Source organism: Bufo bufo, chromosome 2 (assembly GCF_905171765.1).
Source record: "Bufo bufo chromosome 2, aBufBuf1.1, whole genome shotgun sequence".
In the NCBI taxonomy this organism is placed as follows: domain Eukaryota; kingdom Metazoa; phylum Chordata; class Amphibia; order Anura; family Bufonidae; genus Bufo; species Bufo bufo.
In genome coordinates, this window is record NC_053390.1 from 595,223,644 (window position 1) to 595,238,829 (window position 15,186).

At 40.7% G+C, this 15,186-nt stretch overlaps 1 protein-coding gene across 2 annotated transcripts in view; it reads left to right on the forward strand.

Moving 5' to 3' along the window:
* LOC120989895 (bifunctional heparan sulfate N-deacetylase/N-sulfotransferase 4-like) overlaps nt 1-15,186 on the forward strand; it is a 781,923-nt gene that overhangs the window by 706,249 nt on the left and 60,488 nt on the right. For both annotated transcript variants that reach the window (XR_005776339.1, XM_040418282.1), the window contains exon 7: nt 2,400-2,582. Coding sequence is in view for 1 of the 2 variants with exons in the window: in XM_040418282.1 (XP_040274216.1) it covers nt 2,400-2,582 (183 nt within the window). In the remaining variant the exon portion in view is untranslated. The remainder of the gene's footprint in view (nt 1-2,399; nt 2,583-15,186) is intronic.

Here is a 15,186-nt window from a genome sequence, read left to right on the forward strand (position 1 = left end):
AGATTGCAAGAAAACTATTACAAGATTCTTACCCAATGGTAGTACACTCCTGTGCATCTACATAAGATGTACCCAGAAGTCAGTCAGATGTGTTGGAGATTTGAGACAGACATAGGCTCTTGTTTACATATCTGGTGTAGCTGCCTAGCTATCCACCTCTTTTGGGAAGAAATATGTCGGGTCCTCTCCCAGGTCTGCGAGGTCACCATCAACCCTACGCCACAAATATGCCTGTTAAGTCTAACTGACCAAATCAAGTGCCCAGCCCATATTAAAAGTCTGCTAACACAGCTTCTGGCAGTAGCTAGAACTCTCATTGCAACGTATTGGAAGAAAAATACTTCTCCCCCACTGGCCATATGGTTAGCAAAATGTAATGACGTCTATAGGATGGAGAAAATAGCAGGATGGGAGACCAGACGAACAGCCAAATTTAAAAAGATATGGAGCCCATGGAGTGAGTACTGTGGTTTCTCTTCTTGAAGGATATATTTTAACATTTGAGGAAGGCTTCTCTGCACCTTGGGATTCACCCACGCCCCCACCTTACCTAAACATACCCTCACACCCCTCCTCCTCCTCACTTTGTATTTGTTCATATATGTTTAAACTCAAGCTTATTCTATAGGCTGAATCAACCTTGTATGCTAAAACAGCACGAGACTGATTGCTTTCTTCATTAAAATATTTATTGTCATATTTAAGTGATTTCTATAAAATTTGTTTCAAAATAAATAGAGATGAGTGAATCGAATCCCATGAAGTGGAATTCCATCCGAATTTCAGGATAAATTTGATTCGCCTCAAAGCCGAAGAAATTCTTTGTGCTTCGTGTTAGTGAATCGATTTAACCTGAAATAGTGTAAAAAAAATCATACTTACCTCCTCCATTTTTCTGATGACGGGCCACCAGCCGCCATCTTGATTGAAGATCTCGGCTGAAATCCCGTGCATGGTTACGTATGATGTCACCACGCTGGCCGACGTGATGACGTAATCTTGCGGCGTGAGACATTTCGCTCCAGTTCTTCAAGCAAGATGGCGGTGGCCGGCCTGCCGTGAGCAAATGGAGGCGGTAAGTTTTTTTTGTTAATTTCACACAGTTTTTACACTCAGATGCCACGATTATGTATGAATGCAAAATCTGAGGGGTACAGTGACTGGGGGCAGCTCTATCACAGCTCCCTGTCATTGCACCCACTACTTACAAAAAAATGCGCTTTGTGACAAAGTAATTCGTCACGAAGCAGCTTTTTTTGTAAACTTCTGTGAATCAGCTGAATCAAACTTTTCATAAATTCACTCATCCCTACTGTCGATAAATATTTTGAACATGATGTTAATGTCCTTTTGGTAATTCTGCTTGTCAGGATTGTCTATGATAAGGGAGTCTCTGTTTTGGTTAATAAATAGGGTCCTGATGCCCAGTAGCATACAGTATATGGGAAGAATTTATCCTAAGCGGATAACACCCTTAATTTTATAGGATAAAAATTAAGATAATTTTCACTTGTGACTATGGTTGAGGTTGAAGATAGATATACAATTTGGTATTCATCTGTTCATAGAAAGGTAACACTGTTAACTTGTAACAGTACCAGTTTTCATTAACTACTATGCAGTGTCACTATCACCCTGCAGTGTTAGATCACATGAAAGATGCAATGAACTGCAACTCCGGATGCCTGGAGCCTCACAGAGTCACAAGCAATGTGTGTTAAAATGCATTTCTATAGAATTTGACATCTTTCTACAACACTTCCAGATGAAGTTTGTGGCATTAAGATGGCCATATTGCCATATATTTACAGTACTGGTAAACACTGCTGGTGAGGTATATTTCCTTAAAATAATTTCAGCTATTTGGACACTTTTTTTTTTTTTTTTGTAGATATGTAGATGTCTATATTTCCACATATATATTTCTGTGATATAATTGTTTTGGCAACCATTCAAAAATGTTGCTGTCCACAAACTTATTGATACACTCGGAAATGATGCGATAATTATCCTTGATTCCTAATGCTGCTCTCAAAATAATGGCTTTCTCAAATTGATTTTTGCATGGTTGTCCTAAGCAGTATCGACTCCCAATAGATTCATATCCACAGCAAAGTAAAGAGAACAGTAATTCCTGAATACTATTTATCTTTTCATTATACAATTTTTTTTAGCTATTTGTTATCATTGTTTGATGTAATATTTAAATGTCTTTTACTTCCAGAATGTTTGGTATTATTTGTTACCTTAGGGAGAGAACTCATCAAGACACGTTTGCTAGAGCTAGGTTATCATCTTTTCTCTCCCTTTATAGGAATCTTACTGCCATCTACTGATCAAAAGACTTATTCCATCATCTCATGTCTGTTTTCTCTTACACGTATCTCTGTCTTTTACAGATCAGCATCTTTATGACACACTTGTCAAATTATGGGAATGATCGCCTTGGCTTGTACACGTTTGTTAATCTTGCTAATTTTGTACAAACATGGACCAACCTGAAACTGCAGACCTTGCCTCCATTACAGCTTGCCCAGAAATATTTTGAACTCTTCCCTGAACAAAAGGATCCTCTCTGGCAGGTACTCTTAGTGCTTCTAAATGAATGCATATGGTGTATAAGTCTGTGTGTATGTTTTTAAAAGCTTGTTTTGTGATTTGCAACAATGTGTCTTCTTAATATTATGTGATACTAATGATTTTCCTTAGGAATACTACTAGTAGACCTATCATTCAATGCTGTTGTTTATACAAAGGCCCTCATACACATACAGTATAGTCAGCCACATTCACCTATATTGGCAGGGCCGGATATCCATATAGTGTATATGGGGAACTCCTGACTCTCCTCCAGTTGATGTTCAGGGAACGAAGGTTTGGAGAAGTTGATTTTTTTTTTTGTTCTGGCAGGAACTAAGCTAGAGGTAATGACAGAGGCTTTCTCCTATCTTGCCATTGAAAACACAGGCATGACTACCTTTACACTAATATATTTTGCAGAGAAATTCATATTTTAGATCAATCCCTATCCTCAGTGTTAATCAAGCCATATGATAGATTCCCTAACACAAAATCAATAGGGCCAATTTTAATGAGAAGCCACTTTACCTATGTTTTTGGATTGTGGGAGGAAACCGGAGAACCCAAAGAAAATCCACACAAACATAGTTAAAGGGAATGTGTCAGCAGCAAATGACCTATTGTTTTAATCATGTGCTTCGGTTAAACATATTTTTAAAGAATTAGAAAGATTAGAAAAAAAAGGATATGTGTCGCTATCTGGTCTTAACCGGCAGAAAAAAAATTGTGTCACATTCCCTTTAAGAGAACATTAAATCTTCAAGCAGTTGTTCTTGGTCTGATTTAAAACCTGATCCTGTTACTGTCCACTGTGCCACCAATCTATAAATACATATGTAGCACATTTTTAGACATATCACTGCAAGCAAGCTATGAGTTCTGTAAAAGCATGTTACTTTTTATGTAAATAAAGCATGATAGTTTTACAATGAACAGTAAAAGTACAGATAGACAAGTTGATAATCTTTTAGGTGATTAACGACACAATTGCATTTTGCTATTTAAAGCCAATGACAGATCAGCAATTTCAGGTAAAGATTAACATGTAGAAATTTGTTTGTGATTGCCTACTTGTTTATTCGAGGATCGTTCACTGGTTTTAGACAACAATGATTAACATAAAACACAACTGTTTAACATGATTAATCTCTGAAAGATCACATGATGTACCTTTTCATTACCACAATTCAATAAAGACAAACAATCATATATTTCTTCACATAAACAATTTTTCAAGTGATAAACAAGTGTTTTCAGTACCGTTGTGCAGTAGCTACACACTACACAATTATTATCCAACATGAATCATTACCATAAAAATTTTAACAATTATCTGCTCATCAAAATTACCCGTAGGGTGCATTCAAATGGCCATATGTATTTTGTCATCTGCAAAATGTGGATCCGCAAAAATTACCTATGGCATCCATGTAACGTCCATTTTTTTTTTGCTGACCCATTGTAACAATGCCTATTCTTGGATGGAAAATGGACAAGAATAGAACATGTTCAACTTTTTTTTGCCAGGCTTCAAAACGGACATACAGATTTGGACAGCACATGGTGTGCTGTCCGCATTTTTTTTGGCCTGAATAAAGTGAATGATTCTGATTCTGATCTGCAGCAGACATGCGGTCATGTGAATGTGGCCTCAAAGGCTATGTACATTAGAGATGAACAAATTTTTAGAAAATTTGATTTGGCTGCCTAACTGAATTTTACAAAAAAAAATTGTGATGACATTCCTTGTCACAAAGCGCATTTATTTGTAAGAAGTGGGTGCAATGACAGGGAACGGTGGTTGTGTTGCTCCCCATCATTGTATCCCTCACATGCCATGTTCATCACTGATCGTGGCATCTGAATTTAATATTAAGGTTCAGATCAAAGTCCACTTCGAAAACTTTGATTCGCGCAACACAAATGTACACCTTTAAGGGCAAATTCTTTATGATTGTATTTTACTAATTTGGAGCAAAAAATATTTTTTTTAATTGATTTTTATTACAAATATGGAGCCCTTTTTTCTGTACAGGGCTGAGATGCTCCAATAGAGGGATCTTCATTTTCTCTTTTTTCCGTCAGCCAGCTAATCGGGCTCCTTTTCTCTGCTCTCTGACATTATAAACACTCATTATAGCTCAGTTCTTATCTTACTGATAAGAATGCGGCTTAAATAAGTGTTTGTGACCCCTTAGTAAATTAGAGATAAGGGTTAGATGATCGGCACAAAGTGAAAGTAAAATGTACGATTTAAACCACTAGAAAAACTGTTAACTCTTTGACAAAATTACTCAATATTTTAATAATGACCAGTTGAAAAAAGGATTTTTAGACCAAAATGAGTAAAATCCAATCATGAAAAATTGCCTCCAATGTCCCAATAAACTTAGTTTTTCAGTTTAGAAAAAAATCTTCTTTTGGACTTTCACAATTTGCAGGGACAGAGTGCTTTCAAAGAGCATCTCTCTATGAAATAGCTGGACCACTGAATTTAGTGTAAGACATAGTTCCTGTGGTTGTGCTGATGGAGAATTGTAAACTAGCTGCCAGGCTCCCCAGGCAGATTGTAGATTATCAGTTTTAGTCTGAATCACTGTACTTATTTTCAAGGGGACTCTTCTAACTGAGAAGAAAATCCCAAATTATTTACAGTTGAGATGAATAAATATTACCTAATATTTTTAACAAATTCACACAGTTTATTTTCAAGTGAATTTTTGTGCATAATACACATGAAATACCCAGACAAATTGTGCTCTATTAACTTCAATTTTAATGCAAACAAAAGTGTTCTGTCCCAGGACTATGACTTTGAAAAGGGAGCATCCTCTGTCTAGCGAAAAAAAGGTGTCTGCGCCAACACAGAAGATGATTCTTTCATTAGATCAGAGAGATTATAAAAACTCTCCGCCAAAGGGTGGTGATGGTGAATTCACTAAAATGATTAAAAAGGGGCCTAGATACATTTCTTGAGATTAAGGGAGTCTACACCAACTTGTCATGTCAAACTGTTAATGCCACATTGTGGGTCACACACACAGATAACACATGGTACCTTTTTTTGCCCCTTCTGTGGCTGCAATGTTTCAAAAATGAAGTTTAAACCATATTCAAATGGAGTTTGCAAGTGCCCAGGTGTGGAGTTTTCTGCTCCAAGTGCCCAAGCCCTCCCCTCGGCATTAGTCAGTGAAAACTCCACCCCTCTATCGCAGTTAGCCTGCCCAGTATCCATGTGACGTGCCCATCTTCAGTATGTGCCTACGAACACCAATGCCAGCCCCGAGCTTGCACTGCATGATACCCACTGTGGGCAGCAGCATTGTTCCACCTAATGAGCATGTGCCGCTTACTGGAAATGTGTTGACTGCTTGTGCAATAGAAAGGCCAGTAAGTGGTGCATACTCATTAGGTGGAACAATGCTGCTGCCCACAGTGGGTATAGTGCGGTGCATACACGGGCTGGCATTGGTGTTCACAGGCACAAACTGAAGATAGACATGTCACATGGATGCTGGGCAAGCTAATTGCGATAGAGGGGAGGAGATTTTGCCGAGTAATGCCAGGGGGCTGTGCACTTTGAGCAGCAAACGTCGCCCCTGGGTACTTGCAAACCTCATTTGGATATGGTTTAAACTTTGTTTTTGGAACATTACGACCACAGAAGTGGCAAAAAAGGTAACATTGTTATCTGTGTGTGTGATCCACAATGTGGTACTAACATCTTGACATGACTAAAGTTGTTAACAGACTCCCTTTAACCCTTTGGCTACCGGAGTTTTTTTTTGTTTTTGTGTTTTCATTTTTCTTCCCTATTTTCCATGAGCCATAACTTTTTTATATTTCCAGTCACATAGCTGTATGAGGGCTTATTTTGTGCGGGACAAGTTGTACTTTCTTTTTTTAAATCAGATCATTTTTATTTGGTTTTTCCAAGTTGTACTTTCTTTTTTTTTTTTTTTTTTAATTTCCTTTATTGAAAACCAAGATACAGTACAGGTGGAGGCCAAGCCTCACAATAAAGTAATAGTGAATAATAACAGAAAATAGTAACATTAACGTCACAGGGTATATCTTGACATATGTAGGTAAAAGCATCATTACAATTTTACATATTTTGTTAAGTATATCTTTTTGTCTGAATTAAGTTAGCATAGTATACATGGATGAATGAGTTGGTATGGGCTCAGAAGGTAATTAGCTGCAATTAGTGAGGATGAAGGACCTTAACCTCCTCAGGACCGCCGCACGCAGGATTGCGTCTTTGCGGCGGCCCTGCTCTTCTGGGTGGACGCGCTGGCGCGTCCTCTCGCGAGACGCGAGATTTCCTGTGAACGCGCGCACACAGGCGCGCGCGCTCACAGGAACGGAAGGTAAGAGAGTTGATCTCCAGCCTGCCAGCGGCGATCGTTCGCTGGCAGGCTGGAGATGTGTTTTTTTTAACCCCTAACAGGTATATTAGAAGCTGTTTTGATAACAGCGTCTAATATACCTGCTACCTGGTCCTCTGGTGGTCCCCTTTGTTTGGATCGACCACCAGAGGACACAGGTAGCTCAGTAAAGTAGCACCAAGCACCACTACACTACACTACACCCCCCCCCCGTCACTTATTAACCCCTTATTAGCCCCTGATCACCCCTGATCACCCCATATAGACTCCCTGATCACCCCCCTGTCATTGATTACCCCCCTGTCATTGATTACCCCCCTGTCATTGATCAACCCCCTGTAAAGCTCCATTCAGACGTCCGCATGATTTTTACGGATCCACTGATAGATGGATCGGATCCGCAAAATGCATCCGGACGTCTGAATGAAGCCTTACACGGGCGTGATCAATGACTGTGGTGATCACCCCATATAGACTCCCTGATCACCCCCCTGTCATTGATTACCCCCCTGTAAAGCTCCATTCAGATGTCTGCATGATTTTTACGGATGCACTGATAGATGGATCGGATCCGCAAAACGCATCCGGACGTCTGAATGAAGCCTTACAGGGGCATGATCAATGACTGTGGTTATCACCCCATATAGACTCCCTGATCACCCCCCTGTCATTGATTACCCCCCTGTAAAGCTCCATTCAGATGTCCGCATGATTTTTACGGATGCACTGATAGATGGATCGGATCCGCAAAACGCATCCGGACGTCTGAATGAAGCCTTACAGGGGCATGATCAATGACTGTGGTTATCACCCCATATAGACTCCCTGATCACCCCCCTGTCATTGATCACCCCCCCTGTCATTGATTACCCCCCTGTAAAGCTCCATTCAGACGTCCGCATGATTTTTACGGATCCACTGATAGATGGATCGGATCCGCAAAACGCATCCGGACGTCTGAATGAAGCCTTACACGGGCGTGATCAATGACTGTGGTGATCACCCCATATAGACTCCCTGATCACCCCCCTGTCATTGATTACCCCCCTGTAAAGCTCCATTCAGATGTCCGCATGATTTTTACGGATGCACTGATAGATGGATCGGATCCGCAAAACGCATCCGGACGTCTGAATGAAGCCTTACAGGGGCATGATCAATGACTGTGGTTATCACCCCATATAGACTCCCTGATCACCCCCCTGTCATTGATTACCCCCCTGTAAAGCTCCATTCAGATGTCCGCATGATTTTTACGGATGCACTGATAGATGGATCGGATCCGCAAAACGCATCCGGACGTCTGAATGAAGCCTTACAGGGGCATGATCAATGACTGTGGTTATCACCCCATATAGACTCCCTGATCACCCCCCTGTCATTGATTACCCCCCTGTAAAGCTCCATTCAGATGTCCGCATGATTTTTACGGATCCACTGATAGATGGATCGGATCCGCAAAACGCATCCGGACGTCTGAATAAAGCCTTACAGGGGCATGATCAATGACTGTGGTTATCACCCCATATAGACTCCCTGATCACCCCCCTGTCATTGATCACCCCCCCTGTCATTGATTACCCCCCTGTAAAGCTCCATTCAGATGTCCGCATGATTTTTACGGATGCACTGATAGATGGATCGGATCCGCAAAACGCATACGGACGTCTGAATGAAGCCTTACACGGGCGTGATCAATGACTGTGGTTATCACCCCATATAGACTCCCTGATCACGCCCCTGTCATTGATCACCCCCCTGTCATTGATCACCCCCCTGTCATAGATCAACCCCCTGTCATTGATCACTCCCCCTGTCATTGATCACCCCCCCTGTCATTGATCACCCCCCCTGTCATTGATCACCCCCCTGTAAGGCTCCATTCAGACATTTTTTTGGCCCAAGTTAGCGGAATTATTTTTTTTTTTTCTTACAAAGTCTCATATTCCACTAACTTGTGTCAAAAAATAAAATCTCACATGAACTCACCATACCCCTCACGGAATCCAAATGCGTAAAATGTTTTAGACATTTATGTTCCAGACTTCTTCTCACGCTTTAGGGCCCCTAGAATGCCAGGGCAGTATAAATACCCCACATGTGACCCCATTTCGGAAAGAAGACACCCCCAGGTATTCCGTGAGGGGCATATTGAGTCCATGAAAGATTGAAATTTTTGTCCCAAGTTAGCGGAACGGGAGACTTTGTGAGAAAAAAATTAAAAATATCAATTTCCGCTAATTTGTGCCAAAAAAAAAAAAATTCTATGAACTCGCCATGCCCCTCATTAAATACCTTGGGGTGTCTTCTTTCCAAAATGGGGTCACATGTGAGGTATTTATACTGCCCTGGCATTCTAGGGGCCCCAAAGCGTGAGAAGAAGTCTGGTATCCAAATGTCTAAAAATGCCCTCCTAAAAGGAATTTGGGCACCTTTGCGCATCTAGGCTGCAAAAAAGTGTCACACATCTGGTATCGCCGTACTCAGGAGAAGTTGGGGAATGTGTTTTGGGGTGTCATTTTACATATACCCATGCTGGGTGAGATAAATATCTTGGTCAAATGCCAACTTTGTATAAAAAAATGGGAAAAGTTGTCTTTTGCCAAGATATTTCTCTCAACCAACAAGGGTATATGTAAAATGACACCCCAAAACACATTCCCCAACTTCTCCTGAATACGGCGATACCACATGTGTGACACTTTTTTGCAGCCTAGGTGGGCAAAGGGGCCCATATTCCAAAGAGCACCTTTAGGATTTCACAGGTCATTTACCTACTTACCACACATTAGGGCCCCTGGAAAATGCCAGGGCAGTATAACTACCCCACAAGTGACCCCATTTTGGAAAGAAGACACCCCAAGGTATTCCGTGAGGGGCATGGCGAGTTCCTATAATTTTTTATTTTTTGTCACAAGTTAGTGGAAAATGCTGATTTTTTTTTTTTCATACAAAGTCTCATATTCCACTAACTTGTGACAAAAAATAAAAACTTCCATGAACTCACTATGCCCATCAGCAAATACCTTGGGGTCTCTTCTTTCCAAAATGGGGTCACTTGTGGGGTAGTTATACTGCCCTGGCATTCTAGGGGCCCAAATGTGTGGTAAGGAGTTTGAAATCAAATTCTGTAAAAAATGACCTGTGAAATCCTGGAATATGGGCCCCTTTGCCCACCTAGGCTGCAAAAAAGTGTCACACATCTGGTATCTCCGTACTCAGGAGAAGTTGGGGAATGTGTTTTGGGGTGTCATTTTACATATACCCATGCTGGGTGAGAGAAATATCTTGGCAAAAGACAACTTTTCCCATTTTTTTATACAAAGTTGGCATTTGACCAAGATATTTATCTCACCCAGCATGGGTATATGTAAAAAGACACCCCAAAACACATTCTTCAACTTCTCCTGAATACAGAGATACCAGATGTGTGACACTTTTTTGCAGCCTAGGTGGGCAAAGGGGCCCATATTCCAAAGAGCACCTTTCGGATTTCACTCGTCATTTTTTACAGAATTTGATTTCAAACTCCTTACCACACATTTGGGCCCCTAGAATGCCAGGGCAGTATAACTACCCCACAAGTGACCCCATTTTGGAAAGAAGATACCCCAAGGTATTCGCTGATGGGCATAGTGAGTTCATGGAAGTTTTTATTTTTTGTCACAAGTTAGTGGAATATGAGACTTTGTATGAAAAAAAAAAAAAAAAAAATCATCATTTTCCACTAACTTGTGACAAAAAATACAAAATTCTAGGAACTTGCCATGCCCCTCACGGAATACCTTGGGGTGTCTTCTTTCCAAAATGGGGTCACTTGTGGGGTAGTTATACTGCCCTGGCATTCTAGGGACCCAAATGTGTGGTAAGGAGTTTGAAATCAAATTCTGTAAAAAATGCCCTGTGAAATCCGAAAGGTGCTCTTTGGAATATGGGCCCCTTTGCCCACCTAGGCTGCAAAAAAGTGTCACACATCTGGTATCTCCGTACTCAGGAGAAGTTGGGGAATGTGTTTTGGGGTGTCATTTTACATATACCCATGCTGGGTGAGAGAAATATCTTGGCAAAAGACAACTTTTCCCATTTTTTTATACAAAGTTGGCATTTGACCAAGATATTTATCTCACCCAGCATGGGTATATGTAAAAAGACACCCCAAAACACATTCCTCAACTTCTCCTGAATACAGAGATACCAGATGTGTGACACTTTTTTGCAGCCTAGGTGGGCAAAGGGGCCCATATTCCAAAGAGCACCTTTCGGATTTCACTCGTCATTTTTTACAGAATTTGATTTCGAACTCCTTACCACACATTTGGGCCCCTAGAATGCCAGGGCAGTATAACTACCCCACAAGTGACCCCATTTTGGAAAGAAGAGACCCCAAGGTATTCGCTGATGGGCATAGTGAGTTCATAGAACTTTTTATTTTTTGTCACAAGTTAGTGGAATATGAGACTTTGTAAGAAAAAAAAAAAAAAAATCATCATTTTCCGCTAACTTGTGACAAAAAATAAAAAGTTCTATGAACTCACTATGCCCATCAGCGAATACCTTAGGGTGTGTACTTTCCGAAATGGGGTCATTTGTGGGGTATTTGTACTGTCTGGGCATTGTAGAACCTCAGGAAACATGACAGGTGCTCAGAAAGTCAGAGCTGCTTCAAAAAGCGGAAATTCACATTTTTGTACCATAGTTTGTAAACGCTATAACTTTTACCCAAACATTTTTTTTTTATCAAAGACACGTAGAACAATAAATTTAGAGCAAAATTTCTATATGGATCTCGTTTTTTTTGCAAAATTTTACAACTGAAAGTGAAAAATTTCATTTTTTTGCAGAAAAATCGTTAAATTTCGATTAATAACAAAAAAAGTAAAAATGTCAGCAGCAATGAAATACCACCAAATGAAAGCTCTATTAGTGAGAAGAAAAGGAGGTAAAATTCATTTGGGTGGTAAGTTGCATGACGAGCAATAAACGGTGAAAGTAGTGTAGGTCAGAAGTGTAAAAAGTGGCCTGGTCTTTCAGGGTGTTTAAGCACTGGGGGCTGAGGTGGTTAAACAGAGTAGGAACTTCCTTATAGAAAGAGAGAAAGAATTTAGAGCTTCAGCTCTAATGGGTTTAAAAATCCTATGTTTGAGGATGAAGATGAATTTGGGGCGTGTTGTTAGGGTTCCTAAAGATTTCCCAGTCCCCCCACAACTTCTTGAAGTTTTGGAAGTTTCTCAATTCCCAGGATGAGATTTCTTCGAACCTGTGTATTTGGTCGACCTTTGATAACCATTGGTCAATGGAGGGGGGTTCTGTGGAAAGCCATAGTTTCGGAATTAGGAATCTTGCTGCGGCTATCAAGTGTTTTGAAAGTATTCGGTTTGAAATCTTCTGACCAGATGGAAGGAGACTCAGGAGTGCAATTTCTGGGGAAGGAACTAGATCTGCTCCGCATATATGGTTGGCTAATTGAAATATTTTCTCACACCAAGCAAAAAGGCTGGGGCAGTTCCACCATACATGTATGAAGGAGCCTCTGTTTGTTAGACATCTCCAACATTTATCACATCCAGAACTTGAGTATCTAGAGACGATATCTGGCGTCTTGTACCATCTAGTCACAATCTTATAACCGTTCTCTTGAATACGAACGCATCTAGAGGACTTATGTGGAGATTGTAGGATAATGTCAATCTGTTTAGTTGTAAAAATATGTTTTAGGTCTTTCTCCCATTGGCCCATGAAAGAAGGCAGAACATTTGAGGTGTGGGATCTGAGTCTGCTGTAAAATTGTGATATGATTCTTAGGGGATTTTGTGAGTTTTCTATCAAGCTTTCAAACCATGTTAGAGGTCTTATTAGGTCCCCTAGAGAAATGTGGAGGGATAGGTACGTTTTGATGAAGTATATTGGATTATTGAGCGTAAGAGAAGAAGGAATAGCCAGGATTGCCCTCAATTTATTTAGTGAAGGAGGAATATTGTCGGTGTACAGGTCTCTCAGCAAAATATCAGAATCTCTAAGGTGTGTGGGTAGGCTATCTTGTAAGGCTTTAGGTGCGGTATGTAGGATATCTCCCACTCGGAGAAGTGGCGATGGGAAAGGAATATGGAGGAAGGTAGATTGGAACCATTTCCAGGCGTTAAAAGTGGCCTTAATCAGAGGAGTTACATCTGGTGGAAAGGGAAGAAAGCATTTATGCCCCAACATAAGAGCTTTAAAAGATGAGTTGATTAAGGTTTGTTCCATCTGAACTCAAGATTTATGAGGAGGGTTTCCCAGCCAGTCTACTGTTCTAGCAAGTAAGACAGCCTTCCCGTATAGTTCTGGATCTGGGAGAGCTATTCCACCCAATGTCTTGGGTCTATTTAGGGTCTTATATGAGAGACGGGCTTTCTTCCCATTCCAAATAAATGAACTGAATACATGAGTACATGGCATCTATAACTGATAGGAAGGATGTCGGGAATTTTTGTATAGAAAGGACCGCTTTCATAAAGGACCATTTAACCCTATCGAATGCCTTCTCAGCATCTGTGCTGAGAAGGACCAAAGGTAATGATTTCTTTCGTATGTGAAAGAGGATGTTGAGAACTCTAGCGGTATTATCTTTACCTTCTCTCCCCCTAACAAAGCCAGTCTGATCTCTATGAATCAGGGTGGGAAGGATAGACGCTAAGCGATTTGCTAGCAATTTGGCCAACAGTTTAAGGTCAATGTTAAGGAGAGACATAGGTCTATAACTAGGGCATAGTGTTGGGTCTTTGCCCTCTTTAGGGATTAAAACAATATGGGCTTTAGTCATGTCGCTAGAGAGAGGAGTGTTGGAAAGGGTTTGATTGAAAAGCGGAATTAGGTGAGGAACCAGGATTTCCTGAAATGTAGAGTAATATGAAATAGGTAGGCCGTCTGGGCCAGGGCTTTTCCCTTTAGGGGAGTTACGTATGGCCTCAAAGAGTTCTGTTGGCGTAAAGGGGGAAGTCAGCATTGTTCTATTCTCCTCAGTTAAGGTTGGAAGGTGTAACTTTTCTAAATATGTAGAGAGAGGGGGCAAGAATTCCTGTGAGGAAAGAGGGGAAGTGGGAGTATCCAAATTGTATAATGCTTCATAGAAGCTTCTAAATTGTGATGCAATTAGTTCTGAGTCAAAGATGTGTGAGCCTGATGTAGTTGTTAGTTTGTGGACAAAGTTGTTTGATTTCCTCATTTTGACCCTGTTCATTACGAACCTAGACGCTTTGTTCCCGTGGGCAAAGATCTTTTGTTGTGAGTTGAGATAGTATTTTGCTGAAAGGGTGTTAAGAAGATCCTTGAGGGAACGCCTATATCCGTTCAGTTCTTCTAGATGGCTTTTAAGCATTGAAACTTTATGTGTTTGTTCAAGTCTGGAGATGTTCTCATGTAGTTCGTCTATTTGTTTGTTCAAACTAAAGTAGTCTTCTACGACTTTTTTAATTTTTGATCTAGATTCAGCACTACCCAACAGTTGTTCATTTAGCCTCCAAGATCTATGGGATTTGTTTTCCTTAGGTGAAGTAAGGGTCAGATATATAGGGGAGTGGTCGGAAAGGAGGATATTACCTATACTAGTGTCTTTACAATATTGTAAGTGGTTTTTGGATATAAAGAGGTAGTCCAGACGTTGATATGAGTCATGGACTGTTGAATGAAAGGAGTAGTCCCTAGTGTCTGGATGGAACGTGCGCCAAACATCAATAAGCTGGGCCCTCCATAACTTCGAAGTCAGGGAGCGGACAGCTGACTGAGAGTGTGCTGATTTGCCCGATGAAGAATCCAATAAGGGATTCAGTACCAGATTGAAGTCTCCTCCTAAGATTAAAGTACCTTCCCTAAAGTTGTTCACTATGTCTAAAATATTTTTCAACCAGGGAATTTGTTTCCTATTGGGAACATACACATTAACAAATGTGTAAGTTTGGTGAAGGATTTTCCCTTTCAGCATTATAAACCTCCCTTCCGGGTCTAATTTTTGGTCCATGAGCTGAAATTGAACTCCCTTCTGTAGACCTATGCTAACCCCTTTGGAGTTTGACGAATTGGAGCCACTATGGAACCATTGGGAGAAGTATGAGTATGAAAGGTTAGGGAAATGGCCTAACTTTAGGTGTGTTTCCTGCAAAAATACTACCTTTACCCCCTCTCTCTTCAGCATACCAAATATCTGACACCTCTTAGATGGCGAGTTGAAGCCTCTGACGTT